This window comes from Drosophila serrata, unplaced genomic scaffold (genome assembly GCF_035046125.1).
Source record: "Drosophila serrata isolate PLE 108 unplaced genomic scaffold, ASM3504612v1 contig_272, whole genome shotgun sequence".
NCBI lineage: Eukaryota > Metazoa > Arthropoda > Insecta > Diptera > Drosophilidae > Drosophila > Drosophila serrata.
Genome location: NW_028257170.1, coordinates 8378291 through 8390699, shown reverse-complemented (window position 1 = coordinate 8390699; position 12409 = coordinate 8378291). Strand labels below are relative to the sequence as shown.

Here is a 12409-nt window from a genome sequence, read left to right as displayed (position 1 = left end):
TCATTTAAACGGGAAATTTTGAAGAAAATTCCTGCAGATTTAAATTAAATTAAACAGGAACACAGCAAAACAACAATAAACTGATTTAATTTATTTATTCAGTACACAAATAATAATAAATAAATAAAGTGAACGGCGATCTCTGCTCAAGGTGCTTTCGTCCTTGTGTAAATATATTATTTCACCAGAGATATCTGATATTTTTCTTTGCCATAATAAAATCATAAATTGATGGGCAATTCGGGGGAAATATTTTTGCTGTGTATGGCAAAAGAAAAAGGAAAAGAACTTAAAGATGAAGGGGAAGTTAAGCCTCCTGGGCTGCGATTCAGACCGCCACGCTTCACTTACCATTTTGTTGTTTATCTCGTGGAAATGAATTTCGCAAACTTTGTCTACCACATCTTCGCTTTGAAATGTAACGAAGCCAAAACCTGCAAAATAAGAGCGGAGAAGCGAGGATGAGTGAGAGTGGGGCGAGTGGGGTAGAAAAAGTTTAAGGGCTGCAAAAATTGAACGAAATATGCTTTTGTGTGAGCGAGCGGCTAAATAATTTACTCAAGTGTCGAGACCGAGACAGAGGCGGCGCCCTCACCCCTTTGCAGGACATCCAGGACACCGCCCCACCCATTCCCTTTCAGAGTCAGAGCCAGGCCGGGCCAGGATAGCTGTCCTCCGGCTGACCTCAATATGCATCCCCTGCAGGGCCTCAAGTGGCGGCTGGGCGAGTAATTCAAACACTGGCCGCTCCGAGTTTACATAATAAACTTTGCCAGCTCGGCTCCCTCCTTGAAGCTTCCCCAGTCCTGTCCCCCATCTTGACCCGCCCCTTGGCCGCCTTGGGATCGGGCATAATAACTTTGTCCTAATGGCGCTGGCCAGCTCTAGAGCAGCGTGGCCACTCTCTGGATATCCTCCAATTGGTGGCTGACGAAGAACTCAAATTCCCGGAATGTCAAGTCATTTCGGGGGGTTTTTTATGCCCGGAATTGGGAAAGGATTTATTATGGCTTAATTAAATTTCTTCAATTTGTTGCCGTTGCAATTTGTGCAAAGTAAAAGTTATAGTTACTGGATTTTTCCCTTTTTTAGTCGAAGAGAAAGGTTTAATAGTTGGGGATTTCATGATAGTGCTTTGGTTTAGTTTTTACTTTCTAGTTTTCATTTAAAGAAAGTGATTATTGTTTTATGAATACGTTTATGTATTCATTTGAAGGTTTTTAATTTTTTTTAGATTAAAGTTGACATAAAAGAAAAGGTTTTGTGTTCATAATCAGTGAATGTTAATATATTTTAATGACATATTATAATATAAATTTCTTTCTTTTATCAGAAACATTACACTTAGAAAGGTTTTCATAATTATTTCATTATTTTATTATATTTCTTTATTTTTACTTGAATTTTCTTTTAAAGTCACTGGGAACTCTTTTTGTAATGAGAAACCTATATCATATCTTTAAGGAAATCATTATATTAATTTCTTTAATTGGGAAGTAACTTAATTAACTATTTTTTGTATTATTTCTTCCATTAAGTAGCTTCATTAGGAGTAGCCAAAAGTAGGACGCAACTTTCCATCAGATTGGGGAACCATAGGAAATTCCATTTGAGGCTTTCTATCTCCACTATCCTCTATCCGCTTAGTGCTCCTCCATGCTGCTCCGATTTCCCTCCCTCCTTCCCCTCCGATTTCGGCACTTTGGCCTTATCGGGGCTTTTCAATTAGCGCAATTGTCTGAGATTTCACATGGTCGAAAAGAAGGGCTCTCGCTCTCTCTCTCTCTCTCTCTCTCTCTCTCTCTCTCTATCTCTGTCTCGCTGTGCAATTAGCAAGGCCAAGTGCAGACACCTGATGCCCCGGCGCCCGCATTTTGTTTGTGTTTGTGTATATATGTATGTATATCCTGTACGTGTGTTTGCCTGGCCATGCGGGCCTTAGAGCGGGACCCTTGGAGGGGGGCGTTTCACTGGGAGCTGTGGGCGTGGGCGTGGCCAAGCTGGGGCGTAACTGACAAATTAGTTGAAACAAGTAACAGTAAACACGCAGGCTTATTAGCGACATGTGCCGAGCAGCAGAAGCTCTGAGCTCCAAAGCGGAGAGCTCCTTTTCCTTGAGACAACGTGCGGGCGAACAGGTCTTCCTGGAGTGTGTTTGTATTTGTTTTAATTATATAAAATTAGCGCACGTTGCAGGTTGCACGTAAAGCTGCACATGAAGAAATAAGTAGCTAAACGGATCACATTGCTAAGAAGTTGTGTTAACTCCTTCTGGGATTACTTTGCTTACAGAAATTTGAGGTTGTAAGCTATAGTTTTGGGAACTCTATTTAAATCATGTCTAAATATAATACATTTTCCATTAAAATACATATATTCCTTAGAATTAAATTAACTAGTTAAGTTTCTACTTGCTTTCCTTGGAATTCCCTAATATGCACTCTAGTAAATTAACCACAATTTTTGATTTACTTTTTCTAGTGTAGCCCCTGGGCTTCTTCAGGGTTTTTTTCTATTCCGCTGCAACTTCATAAATCAGCAGCCTTGGAACAAATGAAGCCAGCAATTTTCGGTACCTGCTCCGCGCTCCACACGTAACTCAATCAAAAATGTATCTGCTGGATACAAATGCGCCCGGCCAGCATGAGGAATGAGCCACGGCCAGGGCTCGTTGGCCAGTTAATTCCGCGGCCTGATGCTTCAAGCTTTCAGCTCTCAGGTGAGTCTGATTGTGAGTTCTGTTCTGTTGAGCCCGCGCCCGGCTGCCATTTTTACCTGTCGAAAATTTCCCGCAGGACGACGCGCGGCGCTGGAGCGATAGGAGCTGACGATGGTCTTGGCAACTGCAAAAATTGCACACTCATGCATGTTATTGCCAAGAAGCGGACACAGATATATGCTCCTGGGGGGGAGGAGTAGGGGGAGTAGCACCAGCACCAGCAGCTGCTGCTGCTGTTATGACTGCGCTGCGCCGGCTTGCCAAAAAGAAAAATTACAAAATTTTCAATTTTAATATTAGTGGCGGCTGGCGACGCCAACTGCCAAGCCGGGCCCCGAAAGCTGCCCCAAAACTAGTTCGCCGCGCTCCTAAGCCACCCGGAAAAATACCCACCGAAAACTACAACCAACCGTACCAAAGCCAGGACGCCCACAAGCTGGCTGCTTAGGCGCACGTTGGGCATGTCCTTGGCTTGCCAAATGAAATTCATAGCATAGTTTTGGGCGCAGCTCGGCTGTTGTGAACTCTATATTTGTACAGGACATATTGCTTAGAGGCGGCGGCAGGCAACTTGAATAAATACTTTTCACAGACTTTAGCTTCAGCTTTAACTTCTGGCCAGGAGCTCATAAGTTTTTGATATATATATTTATAAGGAGAATTTTGTAGCTGAAAGTAAGAAATATATAAATCTAGCTTTTAGTACAGTTTATGCATTTTTCCAGCCCTTTTCTTTAACTAATTTCATTTTATATTATTTTGTTGTACTATTTCCTGGAGTTTACTACTCCAAATTGATTTTCTGCCTAAATAGAATTCCCTTTAGCGCATCTCCACTGTAATTGCAATTGCCCTCGGCCGCGTGGTTGTCATCCCCGCAGTTGTTATTGCTGTTGGTGCCTGGGCCTGCCTATATTGTTTTATGGCATATTCATATATCGTTTCCTATATCTTGTTTTATTTTTTTTTTTGTTCCTTCTGCCCATCTGCCCTTCTGCCCTTATCCCATATCCCATATCCACCCGTATGTCGTGTGTTCCGTGTGCCGTATCCAGTATATGAAACGCTTGTAGAGTTCTGGCTTATGGGGCCCCCTCTCCCTAGGTTCTGGGCCAACTGCCATTGCTGTTGTTAGCTGGAAAGAGGCGCTGCAATTTTCAGTGACCAGGCTACTCGTACTCGTATTCGTATATGAGTTGCTTCGCTGGCTGTCTGTCTATTTGTCCATCTGTCTATATGTCGCTGTGCTGCACACATGATTTATGAATGAGTAACAAACTTGCTGCCGTGTAGCCGAGCAACCAACGACGTCTTTTCCACTTTTCTTTTACATTTTCCATCGTTTTTTTGCCCCCTCTTTATTATAGTTGGTATGTGTGTGTGAGTGTACGTGGCAATTGCCACACACAGATATATATACATATATATATGTATATATAGGGAGCTGCCGGATCGGATCGATAAAATGCAATTACAGGCATATCGCAAGTGCCAGTAGGCAACGGACTCCGACTCCTCATGGCAATAAGGTCGTACATCGTACATCGTACATCGTCCGACTGTACAAAAAGTCGCCAGCGTTGTCCTCGTCCTCACACAGGACTCCTGCCCGTCCTTCTCCTCCTCCTCCTCCTCCTCCTCCGAGGGGGGCTCCTGCTACAACTAATACCCTTTGATTAACGACACACATTTTCTATTGACTTGCCCGCTGGTCGCTGTGAAGTTGGGCAGTTGGCTGCTCGCAGAAACGAGAAAGCACCTGCATATTTCATCGCCCGATCGATGCACGCAATTGTAATTTGCGATTTGCAATTTGCAAGGCTGACATGTCCTGGCCAAAATGAATTGCGCCCCGGCCAATGAGTCGTGTCAATAGCTAAACTATCCCACTCAACTCTGGCTGGTCAATGCATTTTTAATTGCAAAATTGGCAAATCACGGCAGGGCCAAGTAGCTCTGACCAGGTAATTGCTATAGGATATGCCTGGAAATTGTTTTGAGGTCGGCTCATTATTGTGACTTGGCCTAAATCTTTAATATGATGGGTCAAGACGGACAAGGAACCTTTCTGATACTTGAATGTTTGAAGTAAATTTCATTTAATTGAAGGCAAATCCTACTTGCAACATTAGTTAAGTTTTCTGTCTGCTCTACCAAATACATTTTTAATTGAAAACCCTGAAAAGTTGTGCAGGAAATTCATTAAAAATGTGTGTGTGTACTGTATGTTATTTATTTTACTCATTATTCCTATTGGGTCCCCGGATGACTAAATCTTTGATGTGATGGCTTGGCGTCCTTCACATTATTTTTAAAATGCCTCATATTTGTTTTTATTGGCTGCTGCCCGTTGCCTCCCCCGCTTTCAAGCTTTCCTCCCTTTTTTTTTGTATTTTTTATATACTATATGTATGTATGACTGCATCATCATGCAGTTTCAGCGTACTCCAGCGTCCAATTAAGCGAAATGTTCTGTGGGCCCACGGCTCTATCTCTGCAGCCCGCTTTTTTCCCTTTCCTTTCGCTGCCGCTTTTTGCGCTTATCTGCGATGCGGCGCACAGAAGTATGCTACAATTTTTTATGGGCCGCGCACAAGCAAAAAACATGTTTTCTTATTCCCGTGTGCGTAATTTGAAGGGCGCAAAAGTTAACAATGTCCGGTGGATAGGGGGGCGGGGGATGGGGTATATACAACATGTTTGGGGTTGTGGGGGGGGGGGGTGTGTTTGCCAAGTGGCGGAATGATTGCACACCCGCAAAACCAGCAACAACTATTGATGCATGCTGGGGCCCCCGGTTTGTGTCCATGTGAGCTAATTACTTTTGAGCTGCGGTTCGGCTGTGTTGCCTTTGGTTTGTGCAAAATTGGGCACATCAATCTTAATGCGCCGTGTCTCAGGTTGTTCCCCAATCTGACCTCCATGACTGTGGGTTGGCACCCGGGGTCACAATGCGAAATTTGGGGCGTCATTTAAAACTTTAATAAGCAAAATTGACAACGACAAGGCATTGGACTGTGCAGCAGAAAACAAAAAGGACACGCACACTGGACGGAAAATTGGGTTACTGGGAATGTTAAATGGTTTTTGAAGAAATCTTTTTAAGTTACTTATGATTTTTATTCCAAATGGAGCCGGTTTTCCCAAGAAATTTCTATTTGTAAGTACTACTGATGAAAAAGGGAGCCTTTGAGGCTTTCCCTTGGAAATTGTACACTTTGTATAATGATTTCAAGGGGAATTCAAATTCTAAATGTTCGTTTGAATTAAGCTAGCTTAAGCATGGATTTTAAAATGTAAGCATCTTAGAATAGGTCAAGGGATTCATTAAATGGAATATACTTAAGTCAAACAATTTGCAACATTATTAAGTTTCCTATTATTATATTACATCTATGGTATTTTCTCCTTATCCATACTTTTTGAACAGTGCATTGAAAGCCGGACATCCCGACAGGGTACTTGGACGGTTGGACGGACAGCTGGACAAACGCAATGGACGCAGTCGTGCGCTACAAGTTCGTGTAGCGGATGTACACTGGAGATTTAAGCCTTCTGCCGGCCAACCAGCGCACCTCAGCTGCTGACCTCGCTGGCCTGCAGCATCCACCTAACCACCCAATCCTACCCTGGAGCAGCGTCCACCCACAGTACTGAACCAGCCACCAGCCAGCAGCCACCAGGCAAAAGCCACTCCACTCCTGTGTGAACCCTATGAACCACCCACTGGAACAGCCATCCGGCAACGTAAGAGGATGGCCGTCTCTTATGGCCCTTATATCCGGTTGCATTGGCAGGTAATCTTTTCGGGTCCCTCTACTTCCTACTTCCTGTTGCCCGGCCATTTTAATGCCCCGACAAGGTTTTAAAACTGTATTAGCCCTTTGCTTATGAGCATCCTGCCATGCATGATACATTGACATTCGTTTATGTGTGTGTTTGAGAGTGTACATATATGCATTGCTAAGCTCTCGCACTTCCGGCTCCAGCTCGTTAAAGTCCGGAAACGGGGGCTAGAAAATGTTTTGTGGCATTTATGGTGATGATTTTCATAGATAGCGATGCCGATAACGATAACGATTGCGAAAGTGAGAGTGATGGCAATAACTCACCTCTGTGCCGATTGGTCTGCTTATCGAACATCAACATGGCGTCCTCGATCTGGAATTAATCAAGTGGAAAAATAAATTGGTTAGTAATTAGCTAAGGAAAGTGAGTTTAGATATATATTTAGGAAATTATTTATATTTTTCCCTTAAAATTGACTTAAAATTGAATATTGTTTAAACTTTTTACGGGGTAAGGAATGGTTTCAATTAATATTTTTATTATTCAACGTATATTTTCCAAGGTAAATATAAATGTTTTCCTTATTTGTTCATAGATTCCCATTTTTTCTGGTAAAGAAATCGATATGTCTCATCTATTTTCTCCGCCAATAAGTAAGAACCCCCATAGCTATCGATAGAATAATATATTTGACTCTTTTTCCCGTTGCGTAAAAAGTGGCAATTTTTCATTTGCCAACTCATTTTCCGCGACTTGGCTGCACTCCTTCGTTTGCAGTTCCTGGGTCCTTTGCTCCTTTTGTTGCAGTCGGTGCATAAGCACTCGAAGTTTGCCTCCTCGGTGCGAGCAACTCAATTAATGGCCTGAATAAATGTTCGCAGCAGACAAAACTGCTGCTAATTGCAAAGTGAGTGCGCACAATGGCCGGCACACACACATACACATTTACCCCCTACTGGCCACCCACCAGCTGCCTGCCCCCCCTTTTACCCCAGCAACCCCCAAGCAGAGCAAAACTTTTAGCCATTATGGCGCAAAAGAACTTATAATGATAGTTGACTGTCAAACCAGCGCACTAACTAACTAACTAACTGCGCCCGCTGACTTTCCACTGGCTGGCTGACTGGCTCATTACAGGCCCGCTAACTGGACATTCGGGAATGATGAACTGCTGGCCAACTGACTGACTGACTGACTGCCAGAATGACTGAATGACTGACTGACCAACCCGCCAACTGGTTGTCATTTGATATTTTAATTGACGCGACGAATGAATGCAGCAAATGTGCTGCTAAATTGGCCATCACAATCAGATTGGGGCTCAATTGCATTGGCCAGAATGTGAATTGTGTGTGTGCAGTTGTTGAATTGAGGCATTAATGATAAATATCAAAATAAATGTGCATTTTCGATAATAACTTTTGCTATTTAATTAGGAAGCTTATTATTATAATTGTGGAGACAAAAATAAGGGGGAGAAACAGGGTTCCCTTTACGTGGTTTTGTCAGGAATAATTGTTAAAACTCAATAGCAAACCACTTAAATACTTGGCATAACTTGAAAAACTAAAATTAAGCAGAAAGTAAATTTTTTTTGTTATTTCCCTATCCAAGTTTACCTTTAATTAGGATTATTACCTTCATATTTTCAATCACAAAATCAATTGATTACAAAGTCAATTTTATAAGGACTCAAACTGCCAATTAGCCAATCAATATATCAATTTCAATGGTTTAATCTTGACTGATTTGATTTTTGTCCTGACGATTTTAGGAATGATTTCTATAATCGAAAACTTTAATGATAATTTTCAAGTGATTTCCACTTGACGTTCTACAAAATCCTTTCATATATTTACTGCCAAGCCTGGCACACGATTTCTTGAGGTCCTTGAGCTTCTTGCCTGCCTGCCTTCCTGCCTTCCTGCCATTCAATATTATAATGTGACAACTTTGCCTTTATCCTGCTCCTGCGCTGCTAATTGCACATTTCTTGTCAAAGTTGCGATGCGGCCTTTAATGAGCTGCAAGCTGACCCCGAATCCTTGTCGTTTCTCCTTACAATCCCGCTCCTGCTCCTACTCCTGCTCCTGCTCGACTTCCTGCTTATGGGCCATTGATTAAACTTAATCAATGCGCTTAAGGCAACTCGCAACTCCTGTGCACTGTAATTAAAATGCAGCCACGATGCCAGGAAAGGCGGCCTTATAAAAATTAATTAAGCTTGCGCCGCACTTTTCCGCCCAACGCCCATAGTAACCTCCCCCTCTTACCGCTGATTCGGTAGTTTACAGAGGGGAAAAAAAGTAAGAAATCCTTGAAATAAAATAATCGGATTTTCATCATGGTTAAATGAAACATATTTATATACCTCTTAAGATAAAAAACAGGTTTTAATAGAGTTTAAGAAGTCATAAGGAACATTATTTGGGTTCTTTGCTAAATGTTCGATTTATATAATTGAAATGGTAATACCTATTCGAATTGCATATTGTAGGTATTTCCGGCAGTGGCAGGATAAATTTCCCTTTAAAAATATGCCAAACATGACTAGTAACGTACATGTTTACCTTTGCATTAACTAAAAATCAATATATATCTATTTTAATCAAATCCGATCTGATTTAATTAAATTTTCTCCCCGTGCATGCTGTGTAGCTGTTGTTCGCGCCTCGCAATTCGCAGCTCTTCAAGTGCAGCCGCCGATGAAACCAACTACAACATTGTTTTTCAATTAACAATCAACAACAATGCCGCAACACAATACAAACGAACGGCGAAGGTTACACGCGCCAAATGACACAAAAATTGCCAGCTCAGGTGCTGGCTATAAAAGGGGGGTGAGTGGGTTAAGGAGGCCGCTTGGCCAAAAGGGGCGTGCCAGGCCAGGGTGGGCAGTACAATTGCAATTGTTGTTGTTAATTAAGCGGGCAAAACTGGAAAAGCGAACACTGCGAATCGAACTCGAATTGCGGCCTGTTGTTAATGTCCGCCTCCCTGGATAGCCACGCCCCCAGATGCCCCCCTCGATAGCTGTCATAATTACACTGGACCCTGGATCGTTGGCTGGCTCATTATGCCACCCATTTTACCGATTTCCCATTTCCACACCGCCTGATTTCCCATTCCCCTCCCCTTGCCGAGAGTCACCGCAAACTTTAATTCTATTAGCAAACGTTAAATGTACACCACGAAAATGGGATGGAGGTGCGATGGTATATTTCCATATATATATATTGGTACAGTTGTGGAAAGAATAATAGCATTAATGGGGAAGTTTCTATTAAATATATCTTAGTATGTTTTATAATATTTTCACATAGTTATTCGAAGCTGAGAGTAAAAGTAGATTAAAGATAGTTTGTTTTATTAAAGAATCTGTTTGCTTTTAATTTACTTTTATTTTTAGGGGGTACAAATAATATTTGTAATTAAATAAGAGGGGAAATTAAAATATTTTTAATAAATAATAAGCCTTTTAAAAGTTCTATAAACTTAGAAAGGTACATTTTTCTACTGTATCTAAAGCTGAATATAGTTTACATATATTACAGTTTATATTACAAACAACTAGTCTGTTTATAAAATAATATTCCAATTCTATAATAACATTAATTCTCAATAAATTCCTACTTAAAACAACCTAGTACCTAAGCTTCTCTACCAGGAAAACCTCTCTTCCTTAACTTTAAAGCTTCTTAATTTAAGAGTCTGTGCGACTATAATAATGTAATTAATTATGAGAGCAAGAAGGAGTAAGGGGGATCCCCGAATATGCCATCATTTCGACCACAATTGTGTGTATGTGCGTGTGCCACTAACAAGCAGGCGCGCGTAATTTTATTTAAATCTGAATTCATTAATTCGTCATAATCCCCAATCATTGCGCCGCCTGCCAGCGGAGAGAACTTCAAAAAGCCATCAACGACAGACGTTGATGCTGCTGTACCGCCAGCATCTGAAACCCCCCTGAAAATACCACCCAAAATACCCCTCTCCATCCTCCATCCTCCCCCTGCCCGTTGGAGGAAGCTCCCAAAAGCCGGGCCATTCATTTGGCTCATTTTGTGTACAAAAATGCTGCGCTCAGTGGAAACGGCGACGCTTCATTATCGTAATCGTTATATAAAACAGCGGGCTGACTGCGAAATACAGACTACCGCCGACTACAGTGTCAGACAGCTGTGTATGTGCCAGTCTGTCTGTATGTATTTTATGCGTTTTGCGGCACATTATGTGCTTACAGTGAGTCCTAGACGAGGCGACTGCTGCTGACATTAATGAATGTGGCCGACAAAGGGTCCTGCGGGTGATTTTTATTTGAGTTCCCGCCTTCTTGCAGACTTAGGCAGTGGCCATCCGAAAAAATAAAATAAAATAAAAGCATCGATAAGCAGGCCAAAAGCGGAAGAGGTTAAAGCCATATTTTCATGGCCAGCGGGAGAAGGGAGTTTTCCTGGAAACCAAAAAGCACGAGAGCTCTTGGCTATTTACTCGCCTTTAAAGTGAAAGTCAGAAGCTGTGAAATTTGATTTACTTAATGGATGGCACTTGGGCAATTCAATTTATATGAAACCAAAATAAAAATATTAAGAGAGAGCGCGGATTATTTTTTGGGGAACAAAGAAGAGTTGAAAGTGTCCTTAAAAATTATATTTAAGAACTTGTCAATAAAATGATTTCTGTAGCCAAATAAAAGTTAAACTACTCTTACTTTAAATAATAAATAAACCAAGAACAAACATGGAACTTTCAATGGAAACCCGCCCCAAGGACGACAGTCTAGTATAAATATGACAATATATATTTGTTCTATTTTAGTTTTTAGCAAAACAAATAAACTAGTTTTTGACCAGCAATATTTATCCCCCATCCTTTCCAAGAAGTTAAGCCTTAAGTTCTGCGGTATGTGAACAATCGTGTTTGTTAGCGTTTCAATGGAACGCTTAGCTTTAGAGATTCCCGAAATGCACATTGTATGTATAGAGATATATAGAGATATATACATAGATGTATAGAGCCTTATATGAATGAAGGACAGATGGATGAAGCTCTGCCCGGCCACTCGTTAAATCGTCAGCAATTCCCAACCTTCTTCTTTTTTTCAGCAGCAGCTTCTCCCTGGACTCTCCCCGGACTCTTGCAGGACTCGCTGTCCCCCCGGCGAACCGCTTTATCCTGCCCATCCACGCCTTTGGTTTTGTTTCAAAGTCCCCGAAGTTCTAACTGGATAATTTGCAGTAATTCATCTTGCTGGCGGTTTTCTCGATTCTCCCTCAGCCCGACTTTTTTGCGACTTTGGCTCCCTGGGCAGCCGCCCGTTTTGGTTTCCCGCTTTTGTATGCCTGCTTGATTGCGACAATTTATACGGCGTCGGTCTTGTCAGGATTTGGTTTTTGGTGGCTCTGGTGGTGGCTCTGCCATGTAAAATTGAAATGAAAAGCGAAAAAAACCCAAAGCTTGGAGCGTGGGTGTGTGCTCTTCAAGAGGCTCTGCCTTAAAGCTGCAACTGAATAGTCATACATCTAATGATAGTCTGTCCCCGGCACTCGGCACTTACTTATTTTTCGTTTGCTGCGATGAAAGAAAAAGAATAGAAAAAAAACCCAGTAGATATAGTGGATTTTTTTTCTTCTTTGGGGCAAGGGGTGGGAGTTGGAAAAAGTAAACTTTTCCGGGGCTGGACGTGTGCGTTGCCGAAGGAGAGCTCCCGGGCGGGGTGGGACATCTTTCAAAAAACTTTCGCCAGGCGACAGCAAAAAAACAGCATCGACTTCTTATGTACCATATAAGCACATATATACAGTGATGTGTAGTGTGTGTGTGTGTGGTGTGCACATGACTGCGTGCGGTTGAAATATAGATAAACTTTTTTAAGCTCGTATTTATTACATATTTGGC

The 12409-nt window shown here is 41.9% G+C and overlaps 1 protein-coding gene across 18 annotated transcripts in view; it reads right to left on the bottom strand.

Moving 5' to 3' along the window:
* Rbp6 (RNA-binding protein 6) overlaps window positions 1–12409 on the bottom strand; it is a 208851-nt gene that overhangs the window by 21620 nt on the left and 174822 nt on the right. For all 18 annotated transcript variants that reach the window (XR_015271841.1, XR_015271843.1, XR_015271842.1 and 15 more), the window contains 2 exons: window positions 6832–6880; window positions 352–434 (listed from right to left, as the gene is read on the bottom strand). Coding sequence is in view for 12 of the 18 variants with exons in the window: in XM_086833449.1 (XP_086689575.1) it covers window positions 352–434; window positions 6832–6880 (132 nt within the window). In the remaining 6 variants the exon portion in view is untranslated. The remainder of the gene's footprint in view (window positions 1–351; window positions 435–6831; window positions 6881–12409) is intronic.